General features: G+C 44.1%; 1 protein-coding gene and 1 long non-coding RNA gene across 5 annotated transcripts in view; one reads left to right on the top strand and one right to left on the bottom strand.

The window, feature by feature from the left end:
* The window catches only part of DAGLA (diacylglycerol lipase alpha), a 91,274-nt gene that overhangs the window by 24,874 nt on the left and 51,350 nt on the right, over window positions 1-15,050 (bottom strand). For all 4 annotated transcript variants that reach the window (XM_083416914.1, XM_083416916.1, XM_083416915.1 and 1 more), the window contains 5 exons: window positions 11,393-11,531; window positions 9,091-9,302; window positions 3,764-3,865; window positions 3,184-3,322; window positions 222-309 (listed from right to left, as the gene is read on the bottom strand). In XM_083416914.1, the coding sequence (XP_083273040.1) occupies window positions 222-309; window positions 3,184-3,322; window positions 3,764-3,865; window positions 9,091-9,302; window positions 11,393-11,487 (636 nt within the window). In that variant the 5' untranslated portion in view covers window positions 11,488-11,531. The remainder of the gene's footprint in view (window positions 1-221; window positions 310-3,183; window positions 3,323-3,763; window positions 3,866-9,090; window positions 9,303-11,392; window positions 11,532-15,050) is intronic.
* On the top strand, window positions 11,530-12,911 carry LOC310666544. The gene is made up of 2 exons (XR_014505953.1): window positions 11,530-12,358; window positions 12,756-12,911. It is a non-coding gene; the product is annotated as an uncharacterized lncRNA (long non-coding RNA).

Genomic DNA, 15,050 nt, shown 5'->3' with positions numbered 1-15,050 from the left:
AGAGATAATACAACTGAACATTCAGAACTGTTTCCAGGTCTCTTAAGCGTGCAGTCAGGAGATTTATGTACACATCAAATCACATGGGGACTGGCTGACTAAACTCCAGATAAGAGTTCTATGAAATATTACATGAAACAGATTTACCATTGATATCTCTCAGTGTAATGGTCTGAGAAAGCAGATATTTGCTTTGTGATGAAAAGATAGGTGCTACTTACTGACTGGGAATCTTTTGTCCGTGTGCAGCAGAGGAAAACTTTGAGCCGTCGGGTCCAGCTGCTAGCCTGCCCTTCCTCCAAACGGTGCCTTCAACATGCAGAAAGGAAGAGCTTACAAATGGATTATGGCGGGGGGGGGGGGGAGGAGAAGGGAGTGAGATGTTCTTGAAGCAGCTCACCAAACAGTTCAGAATAGAAAGCTGACCAGCTTCACCTGAGAATGTGAATCCACCTCACACTGACGAAGCCCTACACAGCATGAAACAGCATAAAACAGTAGAGGAAGCTATGGATCTTATGGGAGCATCTGCAGCTAAAGCAGAAGCACGAGACATCTTTTTCAGAACATCCTTGATGGGCTTGGGCCCATCCTCCCGTGCCCCAAACTCATCCACCCACATAAAAACTGCAAACACTGTAACTGAAGCCCTAAAGGTCACAAAGCCAGCTTCAAATTTCCTACACAGAGCCCCCTCTACCCATCTGTCACAGGAATCTTTGGGTCCCACTTCCTTTTTAGAAGGAATCACAGCCAAGGAATATAAAGCTGCCATGGGTGGATCAACAGCAAGAAAATGAAGCTGTTGCATAATCTTCTCATCAAAAATATGTTTCTTAGCAACCTGAGACACCAGTTTAGCCTTATTTGGATGGGCCCACTCAGCTTTCTAAGCTGAGTCAAAAATGTATGGAAAAGGAACAGTAACTGCCTTGTGAGAAGCTGATGGGAAAGCCTTCTCAGCACCCACTGAGGAGGTGGCAGGTACAGGGCTTCCTCCTCCCCAGTGAGCTCCTCCCCAGGAAGGTCCAACAAACACTCCTTCTCTGCAACTGCATATGGCATGAGGATATGTGGGATCGGGTGCAGATGAACCACCAGTGAGAACGGCTGCTCCATGCTTTTCTTGTCCCACTGGTGGCCTGAGAACATAGGGTGCACCCCAGCTAGCCATTCCAGCACCTAAACTGGTGCGGCTTATACCCCTCACTCCCGAAACACCCAGAGACAAAGAGGAACTGGGCGGAAGAATCAAGAAAACACACACAAGCCAGTGGAAAACGAGGTGCAGGAAGCAACTAGGGAGAAAAAAGACAACAAAAACAAGGCAGCCCTTCTTCCACACACCAACAGGAGAGGAACAAAGGAACAGAAACCCAAAAGACAGACACAATAACTAGGGTTGCCATATTTCAAACAGTGAAAATCCAGATAGAAAAGTTGTTGAGCTGTTTGTGCAAAATCACATAAAAAAGTGACATTTTTGAACTATTTTTATGGAAAAGCAGTGAAAATGACACTGCCTGACATGTCTGAATTTTCCCGGACATTTTTGCTGATTTCAGCCCAGACACTGCTACAAACTACAGTATTCTAGATATGTCTGGGGAATTCTGGGTGTGTGGCCACCCTGCAATAACAGAGGAAAGGCTCTAAAATGTAAAGGTTCTGAAGAACACAAAACAACCTTGACTACCACTGGCTGCAAGCAGGATTAGTCTGGTAGACGGGAAAACTCCTCCCCCTGGAGGGGAGCCAAAAAGGCTCTAGGCTAGGGACTCTGCCTGCCATGTCCAGTAGGAGGAGTCATCCCTTTTAAGGAATGTCCTCCAGTCTCATCTCACCAACAAACAAAAATGAGACAGTTGACTTTTAATTGCAAGCCTTGACTGAGAGGAGCGTAAGTTGGACCTGTAACAAAATTCAGCAGTGTAGAGTGCTTCTGCTCAGGATATTCAATTCTATCCCTGCTCCTGCCAGTTTTCTTTTGTTTCACCCAGCAGTCAATCAGTATCCAGTACCCACCAAGCATGCTGTCTGCACTACAGAGTTTTGCAGGGAGTTTTTTGCCCCTGCTGATTTTTTCCCCTCTACAGAATTTTTGTAATTCTGTGAATCTCATTTTCCACGCTCTTGTTGTGGATGGTGCTGTTTTGGCTACCTAAGGACTGGGCAGTCAGAAAACTGAGTTTTCTATATATACACACAAATCATCCCTGCAACAAAATGTTGCTGTGTGGATCCTAGCCACCTAATTCTATCCCCACTCTGACCCCCACAACATTCAGTATCCCATGCCTACAGATAATGCACAGTCCTCACTGGGCGACTGTGAATGGAGGTTGCCTCCTAGGGTTTTCCCCCTGCATGTTTTTTTTTTAAATTATTATTATTATTATTATTATTATTATTATTATTATTATTATTATGCTGCTATGAGCAAACCTGAGGGTGCCCCCATGCATCCCAGTATCTCCTGTGTGTGTGTGTTGTCATTTTAGCTACATCAGGACCAGCACTCAGAGAACCAGGATCACTATTAGTATATACAGTGGTACCTCGGGTTAAGTACTTAATTCGTTCTGGAGGTCCGTTCTTAACCTGAAGCACCACTTTAGCTAATGGGGCCTCCTGCTGCCGCTGCTGCACGATTTCTGTTCTTATCCTGAAGCAAAGTTCTTAACCCGAGGTACTATTTCTGGGTTAGCAGAGTCTGTAACCTGAGGTGTATGTAACCTGAAGCATATGTAACCCAAGGTACCACTGTACAGTGGTGGTGGTGGTTGGAAGCAATGGTCTTCAGCTGGGTGTCCCACCCCAACTACTGACAAACAGCAAGCCCTGTCCATATGTTCCATTGTGAGCTCCTTTTTAAACTGCCTTGAGTGGCAACAGAGGAAGAGGGATACTTAGGTGAAAAGAGAAAAAGTCCATATAAATCAGTTACCGTATTTTTCGGCCTATAGGATGCACTTTTCCCCCTCCAAAAATGAAGGGCAAATGTGTGTGTGTCCTATGGGGTGAATGCAGGCTTCAGGAAGCTATGCGCAAGCCTTGGGAGCCCGGCGGGCTCAACACAGTTTTTTCAATCATGAAACAAATCAAGGAAAATAGCTTCTGAGTTTGATACATTAGATACATAATCCAGACTGTATCTTGTTGGAATGCTGTTTTGTGACTTACCTCAAGTTGTACGTCCTCAAGTTACGCTGCCTCCTCTTTGTGGCTCGCAGTTTGACAAAAGTTCTTCCTGTTGGATCAAAGACGCACAGGACAGTGATGCAAACACTCAGAATGACGACCCAGTTGCAGACGACCATTCCTGGTAAAACAAAGAAGATTCAAATGCTCAGTTCCGAAGTGTCATCTATGACTCCCCTGGCGAGTTAGCTTTGCGTTTATGGGTTTTTCCCCCCTGAAGCAACACACTCAAGCTGAATTTCACTGACCAAAGTGAAGGCATGCATCCACAGTAACACCAGGGATCTCAAAACCAGATATTATTGAGTGAGAGAAATTATGGATAAAACAGTAGTTAGAGATGTACTGTTGGATTGTTTTGTAAGGACTTGCACTGGTTTCCAGAGCAATTGCAAAAAGCCATACAATACCCAGTCAGGCAGCAAAACAACAGTTACTGTCCTTCCATCCATACATACTAACTGAAGTTTGTGCAATGGTTAAGTCTATCTGCAAAACATTCAGGGTGGGTACATTTATATAGGCAGAAAGTGAATTCATGCAGAAACCTTCAAATACACACCCAAAGTGACACTCTTGGCAGTAACATCATTGCAGGAGCTGTAGTACTGGGTTAACCAAACAATGCCCACAATAGCATAGATAAACTCAATCACCAGGATGGCTGAAACAATAAGAACATAGTGCACAATAGCAGCATTATTCTAATGAATATCTTGTTTCAGAGATGTCAGAGACCACCACAGTATTTCTTGTTAGCAGTTCTCATGTATCCATTCCAATTTGTTATTTCACTTCCAGCAAAATCAGATGTTGTCTAAGCTCAATTAAACATACCCACCCCATTTTTCAAGGAAAACGCATAAAAAGAATTACATTTAGGAGCATTTTATACTAATGCTCAAGGAAAGCACCCAAAAATCTCTCAGCAAAAAAACAAATCTTTCCCTCATCCCCATTGAGCATCATAACAAATACTTTCCTAAGAATATGGACATATTTCTAGATAGGTAGTACAGCAACAGGAAATAAAAGTTTCATACATAAAATCTTCCTCTGTTCCACTCCAACCACTAAAATAACAGAATGGCTGAAAGAATTGTCTTAAATGTTTTATGATGCTATGTATTTTAGATATGATGTCATAATATTTTTATATGTGTACCCCGACCTGGGACCACTTAGTGAAGGTGGATTATAAATGTTGTAAATAAGTAAATATTCCCCAGCCCCATTTCTCTCCTGAAATGCACCTATGATATAGTTCAATTCCTCATTGGCTTTAGCAGTCTCAGGAAGGTACACATGAGTTTCATTTGATTCTGGCAAAAAAATAAATAAATTGGCGGGGGGGGGGTGAAAGAGGGGAGGCAAAATGCACAAATATAGATTGTATACTAATAGACTAGACAGCAGAATCCTGGCCCCTGAGTTGCTGATGAATTTCTTCAAGCTTGAGCTCATACAATTCTATGGTTCTATGATTTTCCCAACCTCAGACTGGCTCAGAAAATTATCCCAGGTGTTTGTTTTTCATTTTGGGGAAAGAACTCTGAGGCAAACTGGAGAGAGCTCACCCATCCCTACTTTGACTCAAAGCAGAGGACGGCAGATAACAACATGTTACTAATGCAAGAAAGTAAAAGAAAAAGCCCATTAAGTTACATATCTAATTTATAGGACATAATTGCTATCATACTGCATTGCTCAGTTCTCAGATATCAAAAGGTGACATTTTACACAGTCTAACAAAACTTTTCAATGACTGGAGGTGCTACCTGTAGCAAGTAATTTCAATCCCCCACATAATTCCTTTTATCAATAAAATATTGAATAAAATGCTGAAATGTTCTTTTTTGAATGTCACACTCCATTCTCAGGTAAAAAGCCTGTTTTCTAAGTTTTCACAACACTTCAAGCTAAACAGCTAAAGTGTGAGTGGCACAGCTGCAATAGATGTGTATATATTTTGGTGTAACTGTTGCAGATGTGTAACAGAAATTGATCACAATGAGCAACACATTACCTCTCTTCAGTCCAGGAAGATTTTTTTAAGTCATTAAAAAAAAGAAAGATGTATTTTTGGATACTCATGTAGCCATTTAAAAAGTAGTTCAAGAAGAAAATGTGCTAGGGTCCATCTCAGCAACGCACCTCAATTCAAGAAGGGGAGGGGGGTGTCTTACTTTAAAAAAAAATTCCCCAAAATATCCCCAAATATTATTTATTTATAAATTTGCCACTGTTAAATTAGATCCAGTGCCACGGCAGTGAGAAGCCACTCCTAAATGTTCCATGGAATAATCTCTACCAAAGTAAAGTGAGAACCTTCTTGTAACAAATGTGAAGCTGCAGCTCATGCTGTGGAGAAAAGCCCCATGTTTTCTTCTTCAAACTAGTGCCTCTCTTTTTTGAGGTTATCATATTTACCTAGAATCCTCAATATTTTGCTGCTGGAAAAATGCAGTTTCCCACCCTGCTCATCCATCTTTTGCCATTTGGACTGCTCTGTGGCATCAGGGTGCACTTAGCTTGAATCAAGGGCCAGTAGTTTGAACACCATCAGTGATGAGAGATAGCACTCTATCCCTGTGCCAACTGAACTTTTCAGATTTTAAAGGGCTTTTCCTCATTTGCTTCCCTAAAGAATGATAACATCTATTTTGTATACCGTATTTTTCGCCCTATAGGACGCACCGTCCCATAAGGCGCACCTAGTTTTTTGGGGGGGAAATAAAGGAAAAAAATTATTTCCCCCCCAGGCGCGGGGTTGGGGAAGCCCGAGCTTCCCCCGACCCCAGCCCCCAAACAGGCAGCTCTCTGCAAGCCGTGGGAGCCCAGTGCTGGCTCCCGCTGCTAGCGGAGAGGTCCGCGAAGCCTGGGCGCGCTGAGCTCAGCGCGCGCAGGCTTCGGCATGCAGGCACCTCTCCGCCAGCAGCGGGAGCGTTCCCGCTGCTAGCGGAGAGGTCCGCGAAGCCTGGGCGCGCTGAGCTCAGCGCGCGCAGGCTTCCGCATGCAGGCACCTCTCCGCCAGCAGCGGGAGCGTTCCCGCTGCTAGCGGAGAGGTCCGCGAAGCCTGGGCGCGCTGAGCTCAGCGCGCGCAGGCTTCCGCATGCAGGCACCTCTCCGCCAGCAGCGGGAGCGTTCCCGCTGCTAGCGGAGAGGTCCGCGAAGCCTGGGCGCGCTGAGCTCAGCGCGCGCAGGCTTCGGCATGCAGGCACGTCTCCGCCAGCAGCGGGAGCGTTCCCGCTGCTAGCGGAGAGGTCCGCGAAGCCTGGGCGCGCTGAGCTCAGCGCGCGCAGGCTTCGGCATGCAGGCACGTCTCCGCCAGCAGCGGGAGCGTTCCCGCTGCTAGCGGAGAGGTCCGCGAAGCCTGGGCGCGCTGAGCTCAGCGCGCGCAGGCTTCCGCATGCAGGCACCTCTCCGCCAGCAGCGGGAGCGTTCCCGCTGCTAGCGGAGAGGTCCGCGAAGCCTGGGCGCGCTGAGCTCAGCGCGCGCAGGCTTCGGCATGCAGGCACGTCTCCGCCAGCAGCGGGAGCGTTCCCGCTGCTAGCGGAGAGGTCCGCGAAGCCTGGGCGCGCTGAGCTCAGCGCGCGCAGGCTTCGGCATGCAGGCACGTCTCCGCCAGCAGCGGGAGCGTTCCCGCTGCTAGCGGAGAGGTCCGCGAAGCCTGGGCGCGCTGAGCTCAGCGCGCGCAGGCTTCCGCATGCAGGCACGTCTCCGCCAGCAGCGGGAGCGTTCCCGCTGCTAGCGGAGAGGTCCGCGAAGCCTGGGCGCGCTGAGCTCAGCGCGCGCAGGCTTCCGCATGCAGGCACCTCTCCGCCAGCAGCGGGAGCGTTCCCGCTGCTAGCGGAGAGGTCCGCGAAGCCTGGGCGCGCTGAGCTCAGCGCGCGCAGGCTTCCGCATGCAGGCACCTCTCCGCCAGCAGCGGGAGCGTTCCCGCTGCTAGCGGAGAGGTCCGCGAAGCCTGGGCGCGCTGAGCTCAGCGCGCGCAGGCTTCGGCATGCAGGCACGTCTCCGCCAGCAGCGGGAGCGTTCCCGCTGCTAGCGGAGAGGTCCGCGAAGCCTGGGCGCGCTGAGCTCAGCGCGCGCAGGCTTCCGCATGCAGGCACCTCTCCGCCAGCAGCGGGAGCGTTCCCGCTGCTAGCGGAGAGGTCCGCGAAGCCTGGGCGCGCTGAGCTCAGCGCGCGCAGGCTTCCGCATGCAGGCACCTCTCCGCCAGCAGCGGGAGCGTTCCCGCTGCTAGCGGAGAGGTCCGCGAAGCCTGCATTCGCCCCATAGGACGCACCCAGATTTCCCCTTCATTTTTGGAGGGGAAAAAGTGCGTCCTATAGGGCGAAAAATACGGTATTCACTGATTAAATATTGTAAGTAAAATTAAAAAGCAAAACAAAAAAGAGGCTCCAGCCCCTGCAGGGCTACCCACTAACGTTCACTGAACGGATGAATTCAAGGCATGGAAAGGAGAAAAATATGAAAACCTTTCTATGCACAGGTGTTTTTTTCTGAATAGGGAGGGAATAATTTAATTTCTTAATAGTGCTGCCACCCACCAACTAAGGAAAGTTCTTCAGAAACTGCAAAAGCTGCTTGCAAGGTAGCATGGGATACAAGCACTTTTAAGATGAGAAGCTGAAAGCGTTGCTATACAGAGACAGCTTCTTGCACACTTTCCTAGAGTGAGTCTTGGATTTTATTTGCTTTCCTTCCCTCTCCCTCCACTTCAGCTCAGTTTTAATTTGGATTCACAAACTTATTTAAGCAAGGCTCAGAAAAGGAGTAACCATGCCTACAAAAAAATTACATCCAGTGAAGAAGTAATTAAACAAGAATAGGCAGCAATGTCACAGTGTTTAGAATTGGGTTGATGCTCTTCCTGTGTGCAGCAATGTTTTCTTATACAATTCTAATAAAAATATGTGTCTCAGACAACAAAAATAAACACCCATCTAGAGCAGAGGAAGCCTAGTTATTTCTATATGATATGAATGGAAGGCCAGTTAAAAATGTTGTGAGTGAGCAATGCCTGTTTCTTTTTTTCTGGTAACATCTTTGAGAATCAGGATGTCTTGAGGGAGACTGTAGGGAAAGGTTATGCGTCCTTCAAAAGACAAAGCAAATCCCATGCACACGTCATCAGTGGAAGAGATTCCTTTAAGTAGTCTGTACCTACAAAGAATATTTTATGAGAGAGGAGGGTTATCAATGGAAACTCTTTAGGATAGTTGGAGAGCAAGGGGAGAAATAAACTTATGTGCTCAAGCACGGCAGGTGGGTTTAGGTTTGGTTGTGTGCATGCTAAGCAGGAATTAGATTTCTACGAAAGAAGTATCAAGGCAGATGGAGAAAGGCAATGTTACATGCAGTGTCTGCATTTCTGCAGGATGGCATGGTAAATGTAGTTATTACAAATGTAAAATGCTAAAAAGCAGACAAATGAAATGATGTCTTATGTCATTTAACAAAGTGAGGTGACAGGTATCCGAAAAATTAAACTAATCAAAAGTTTACATAGGGTAAATTTATGCAGCGTCGTGGGGACATCTGGCAAAAATTCAATCTCTGCATTTCCCACATCTGTAGTAGAAGTGAAACAAAAACTAGTTTTAGAAATGGCTTTCCCCTGCTTAACATTCAGAGGATGCTTCTAGACTAAAAAACACCCTTGGTGCCACCAATGAAATGCCTTTGGATGAAGACAGAAATTCTGGAAAAGAGATTCTCCTCTGCAGTATGTATATTCTAAATGAGCAGAGTATTTAAATGGCTGAAAAAGAATGTGTTTTGTGTCTGCTTATCCGTGTGCTGTCGGGGGAATCCCTTGAGTGTATAACAGATGGTTGCATCAAGTTCAAAAATTTATAAAGTCCCTCGGTCACTGTCTCTTACCCAGTCTGACGTACAGGACATATTGCATTGAATCCCGAGGTTCTGTGTACAAGATGCTGCCACGCATGCTGAGCCAGATGATTGCGACTTCTGCGATCATGCAGCTAAGCAGAATACCCAGGTAGCCTCTGCCGTGGTCCACCAGGTTGAGAGAGCAGGTCTCATTGGGGTTGTATGCCAGTCCAAAGAGCACCACAGAAAGGATTATGAACCTGCCACACATAAGCACATACAATATTCCCTTGATAAACCTCAAGGTACCATATACATGAAAAAATAGTATTCAAAGAATGTAAACAGCAATATTATGATTGCAGGTCTGTGAAAATGTCTCTTTTTAATGTTTCCATGAAGTGGTTAGTTTATTTTATGCGCTACACGAATAAGTAGTTAGTTTTGCACATATTCACAACTGCATACATCTAATAAAATGAGCTTTTGCCTATCAAAGCTCATCCCATAATAAAACAGTTATCCTCTCTAAAGGCATCAGAGCCCTTTTAACATTTTATTCACAATGTAATTATCTTGTTACTTTTAATGAAATAAATTTAACAAGAGTTTCCAGAGTCAGCCACTAAAGGAATGCTATCAGTGGTATTATGTTCAGTATACACCTGGGTCTGGGTTTCTGTGATTACAGGCAAATATCACATTTAGCCAATTTCAAATGTTCCACTAATGTCATCCATTTATTTGTGGTATATGTTTAGGGATTGCTTTGATAGTAAAATGCTGCTGCTTAGCTAGTGGGTATTTTTTCCCGCCCACATGCAGATTTCTGGATGGCATCCCAGAACACATTCTGTGTCCCTCTGTAACTGAGAGAGAGAAAATTCCTTTTGACAGATCTGTCTACTTCTCCACTGTCATCAGGAGGTCTTAAAATGAGAATAGTAAAGGCATGGACATGCTTTCAGTAGTCACTAGAGGGCAGAAGAAAATGTGGCAGGCACACAGTGCTGTAACTCTACATCAAGATTATAATGTCAATATGGTATTACTATTCTTGCCTACATAATGATTTTATTATACATGATACATGAGTATGCCCACATGACAAAGGGTAAAACAATAAGCTGTCACAACTTTCATCACTTTGCTTGCCCTCTGGGAAGATGTGTGGCAACATGTCGATTCCCCAGTACACCACTGCTGAGTTATCCACAAAGAAACTTGTTAGTCAGAAGCACCCAAGGAACAACTGATAAGAAGCAATCACACAATATTGGTTTTACATTATAACACCTGACAAACTAACATCTTTGGTTCATTCCAGGACTGCAATACTTCAAGGACTGCCTCTTTCCATTTGAACCTACTTGGACCCTGAGATCATCTTCTGAGGCCCTTCTTCATGTGCCTCCTCCTCGAGAGGTCCAGAGGGTAGCAACATGAGAACGGGACTTCTCTGCAGTGGCTCCCTGTCTGTGGAATGCTCTCCCTAGGGAAGTTTGCTTAGCACCTTCATTATACACCTTTAGGCACCAGACAAAAATGTTCCTTTTTAACTAGGCCTTTGGTTGATCTGATTTACATCCTATGTGCTTTTAAAATGGGTTGGGGGGGGCTACTGGGTTGTTGTTTTTATTTTTATTATGTATTTTGTGGTTTTCTATCTTGATTTTATTCTGTGAACTGCCCTGAGAACTCTGGGTATAGGGCGGTAGATAATCTCTGATAAAATAATAATAATAATAATAATAATAATAATAATAATTCCATGGGATGCCATTGTAGGGCTGTAATTGTGGCAAAAGTTTTCCATACTAAGTATTAACAGAAATGGTGAGAAGGTATGAAATACACTTTACCATGGTTTTATCAAGATAATTCAACACAGTGTGTTGAATTAAATTCTGCATTAACTTACCTTTCTAATGATGTGAATTATGAGTCAACACTTGGGAAATCCCACCAATTGATACCTTTACTGTATTCTTTTCAGTGCCTACTGACAACATTCTGAGATTTAACATCAGATGTTTAGAAAGTTTGTATGAGTTTTAAATTGTTTTGTTGTGGGTACAACTTTATGCTTTTAACAATGGTTATAAATGATTAGTGATGATTTTATGGCTTTATCTTTTTTGAAAACTGCTTTGATGATTTTTCTACAAACAAGCAGCATATACATTTTATGAAATGATTTTTTAAAAATGCAGCGTTTTGAATGACACTTTTTATATGGGAGCAGGATGCTACCAATAACTGGGAAAAAAGAGTAGCAAAACAGAACAAAAAACTCTGCTCATTAGTAGAGTCATGGAAGCTTTCTGCTCAGGTGTATGTTTTCACTTACCAAGTGGTATGGAGGAGAAAGAGAAAGATGGCTGGCAAAACAAGGTCATCACTGCCTACAGACCAGCGACGACGGAATACCACAATCCCTGGCATGGCTAATGGGTCAGGGGAGGATCACCAGGCACAATGCTCACCTTCTGAAACAGAAGAACAAATAGCAATTAAGCAAGGTTTTTCCAGCCATCACAAAAATATGGCTGTTCACATGTTCCAAGAACAGAATAGTTGTAATGATATCTCAGACAATTTCCCCACACACTTCTCACATTTGTACCCTGCCACTCTGAGTGATAGGTTAGGTAGTGATCCAGTTTTAAAGTTTAATTTCAACCCAGGGCTCCCCTTTCCAGTTAGACATTCTATCTCCTACACCATATTGGCTATCCAAGTCTCTTTCTCAACCCATGGCCATAAGGCAAGCCAAATTCATTTTTGTGGACTGCCATGGTCTCTGATTAATGTGGCCGTCCAGATTTTTGATAAATTTTTTTTAGATTCAAACTGGGCCCTTCAAAAGCTGAAAGCAGCCTCTAGGTGCATGACCCAGTGCTGCTGACATAGGTATATCTGGTATGGCTGTCCTCAGTACCCACTGGAGAGGCCGTGGTGAGTGACCCACATGTATGCCACCCACAGGAGGATTTTGTGCAGGATTCTTCATTCCTTTAAAAATTACATTATTATATGAAAGGAGGGGTGCCTAGCCACAAAGTCACATGTGCATTCATGCTGCCTTTAGTAAAGAAGAGGGAGGCTAAACATTCACAGTGTTGTACAATAAATGAAATGGGTTAGGTAAAAATCACTTGCAACCTAGTCTTGTTACTTTCATCACTCTAGGACTAGAAAACGGGCCTATTTAGCAATCTTTAGAAGCCAGAGAGTCTTCCCTTCCCAACCCCCTTATAAATGTTCATATAACTACTAAAAGCTAAACACTTGCTCTTTTAAAAATGGAGGTTAGGTCTGATCCAAAACACCCACCCACCTCACTCACACACGAAAACAAAGATCACCACAGCCAATCACAAGCAAACAATCACACCCTAGGCCAACCCCAACCTCTCTCACCACCAAAGGAACACAAGTGAACAACACAAACAATGCTGACCCCAAACCTATATACATTAAACATAATAGAAACACTGCCACCCGACCCCACCCCCATCCATCTTCCCTCTCTCCACCCCCCCTTTCTTTTTTCTCCCCCCCCCCTTTTCTTCTCCCCCTAATGCCTCAACAAATGAAATGGATTTGTAAAAATGTTACATGGAAAAAACAACAACGAGGCATTACACTTACTTCTGTAAAACAAGAAAATCCTTAATAAAATATCAAGATAAAAAAAAAATGGAGGTTAGGTAGATTCTGCAGTAATTGTCAGGATGATTTCCTTATTCATGCTTTGATGGTTTGATTGTTTGATCATGACCAGCAAAAATAATATTGTGCCACTTCCTTGCACTTGATGAAGATGAGGTGGTCATGCCACAATAAATGTGTTACTTTTAAAGATGCTCATGGGCTTGTTGTCATTATTCTGATAATAGGCTATTCTTCTGGAATTTATCCCTAAGGGCATGCAGATTCCTAAACTTTCTTGATACTGCTATTCAGAGCTACAGATGATGCAACACCTGAATGTTTAAAAGAGGCATTAGGAGGATCAAAAGAAACGCAGCTATAGATGAAGGGAGGTGAGCATTAGCGGAAAGTGGAGTAAAGCCCATGCTCACTGGATTCCAATTCACAAGATTAGTGGGAATCTTATTACAGAGCTCTCTGTATTGGCTACTGATCTTTTCTAGATGCCTGTGGAAGCTCTAACAGGTAGCTTAGCAACTTTATTCCATATTACACGTAGGATAAAAGCACTGAAATATGGGGTTTGGGGACATAATATAAAGCCAGTCCTATGAACTATCATAAGGTATTCAGACTCTAAATTGCATTTGCACTTGTAAAGGAGTATGGATGCTAGGTTGGCATTCCCAAACTGTTTCCCTGGCAAGAATGCTCGGACCAGTCTGCTAACCTACTTTAAAAAAAACTGGAATTCGTATCCATATTGGCACCTATTAATTTGTTCATTTTGGTCCAGTAAGTCCTCTGGAGAGTCAGCTGCTACAACATGGTGCTTATGACCCAAATTCCAGCCTGTAACACAGCCTGTCAAAACCAATGAAGTGGAGCTTCCTGAATGGGTGGGTGGCAATTTTTCTACAGAATGAGTCTTCTGAAGAAAGAGATCCACTCAATCAGGAAGCTGAAGTTTGTCATATACGGCAAACATTCAAGTTTTTCCAGTTTTGACAGTGAAGTCTAAGCATACAAATGTATGTATCCCTGCATGAAAGTCAGCTCCACTGAATGAGGTAGGACTCACTTCAGAGTAAATATGTATGGTACTTGTCAAATGTTAACCTTTTCAAGGTGTGATAAACAAGGTGCACAGACATCTCTGTCATATCTTCACAGGATTGTGCATGGAAATGGATGTTGAATCACAACCAAAAAACCCACAGGACAACAGGAAGGCTTTTGATATTGGTTCTCCAAGACCAGCATACACAGTATGCCCATGATGTTATTAAAGCAGAAATTCCTACCCATATGTCTGCAAGGTGTTAGTCAGGTTATGGCATTTGCAACAGGAAGGCTAGCCACATCAGTTATAAAGTGTATCAGTTTTAGCATTATGAACCAAAGCATGATGCACATAATCTAAAATCTTGCTATCAGCTTTTTTTATGACTGCAATTAGACCCTGAGACTTTTGAATCCATTGGCTTGGATACTAAGCCTTCTACAAGTGGAAGAGCTCCTTCTGTTTATAGAAGACTTTCGATTCAGCAGAAGATCCCACTAATGAATAGCAGAGGAGGAGATTTTCACAGATTCATGTCATACTTTTGTGGCCGTAATAACAGACTTCTCCTAGAATAGAAATGGGAATGCATTCACAGCTGGAGGGAATCCTACAAGTAATATTTTGGCTGCAAGCACCTTGGGCTGGATATTCAAAGAGCTTCTGAGTTATATAATTCATTTTACCACTGGCATCAGTCATCTCAGATACCAGTGTCACACTGGGATACTAGACCAAATTCAAGAGCGCTCCTAGTCTAAATCTGAATATCAGACTGTAAGGTCCATAATTTATCCACCCAGAAACAGTAATTATGCTAACTCATTTGGCCATAAGGAGTGATTCATTTTTCTGTGGACAGCAGCTGTACAATAATTCTCTTCACCCAGGACTCTGCTCACCCAAGCAACTGTTCAAAAACTTTCTCTAGCCTGAACATCACATAAACAGAAATTTTTTTATACTTCACCCCCCGCTCCCCACAGCTTATGAAGAGATCTCCCTATACCCCTTTGTGAAACACTAGAACTAATACAACAGATTGCTCTGTGAGTCGCCCAAACCCGACTTGCATAGCAGCTCCATTCAAATTCAATGTCTAAAGAGCCTATTCTCAGTGCCCTTGCAGCAAGTGGCAGCTGTGGTTTTCAGTCAGCCCTTGCTTGCTTCCAGGCACAGCTGCCACAGGCATACATGCCGAAGGCACGTGCTGAAGCCAGCCCAGATCATCCTTTGGCAAGTCCCCCTGAATATTTCTGGATATTTAATGGCCAGATGCTTCTCTAGT

Source organism: Podarcis tiliguerta (assembly GCF_965153285.1).
Source record: "Podarcis tiliguerta genome assembly, chromosome: 1".
Lineage (NCBI taxonomy): Eukaryota > Metazoa > Chordata > Lepidosauria > Squamata > Lacertidae > Podarcis > Podarcis tiliguerta.
This window is presented reverse-complemented; position numbering and strand designations above follow the sequence as displayed.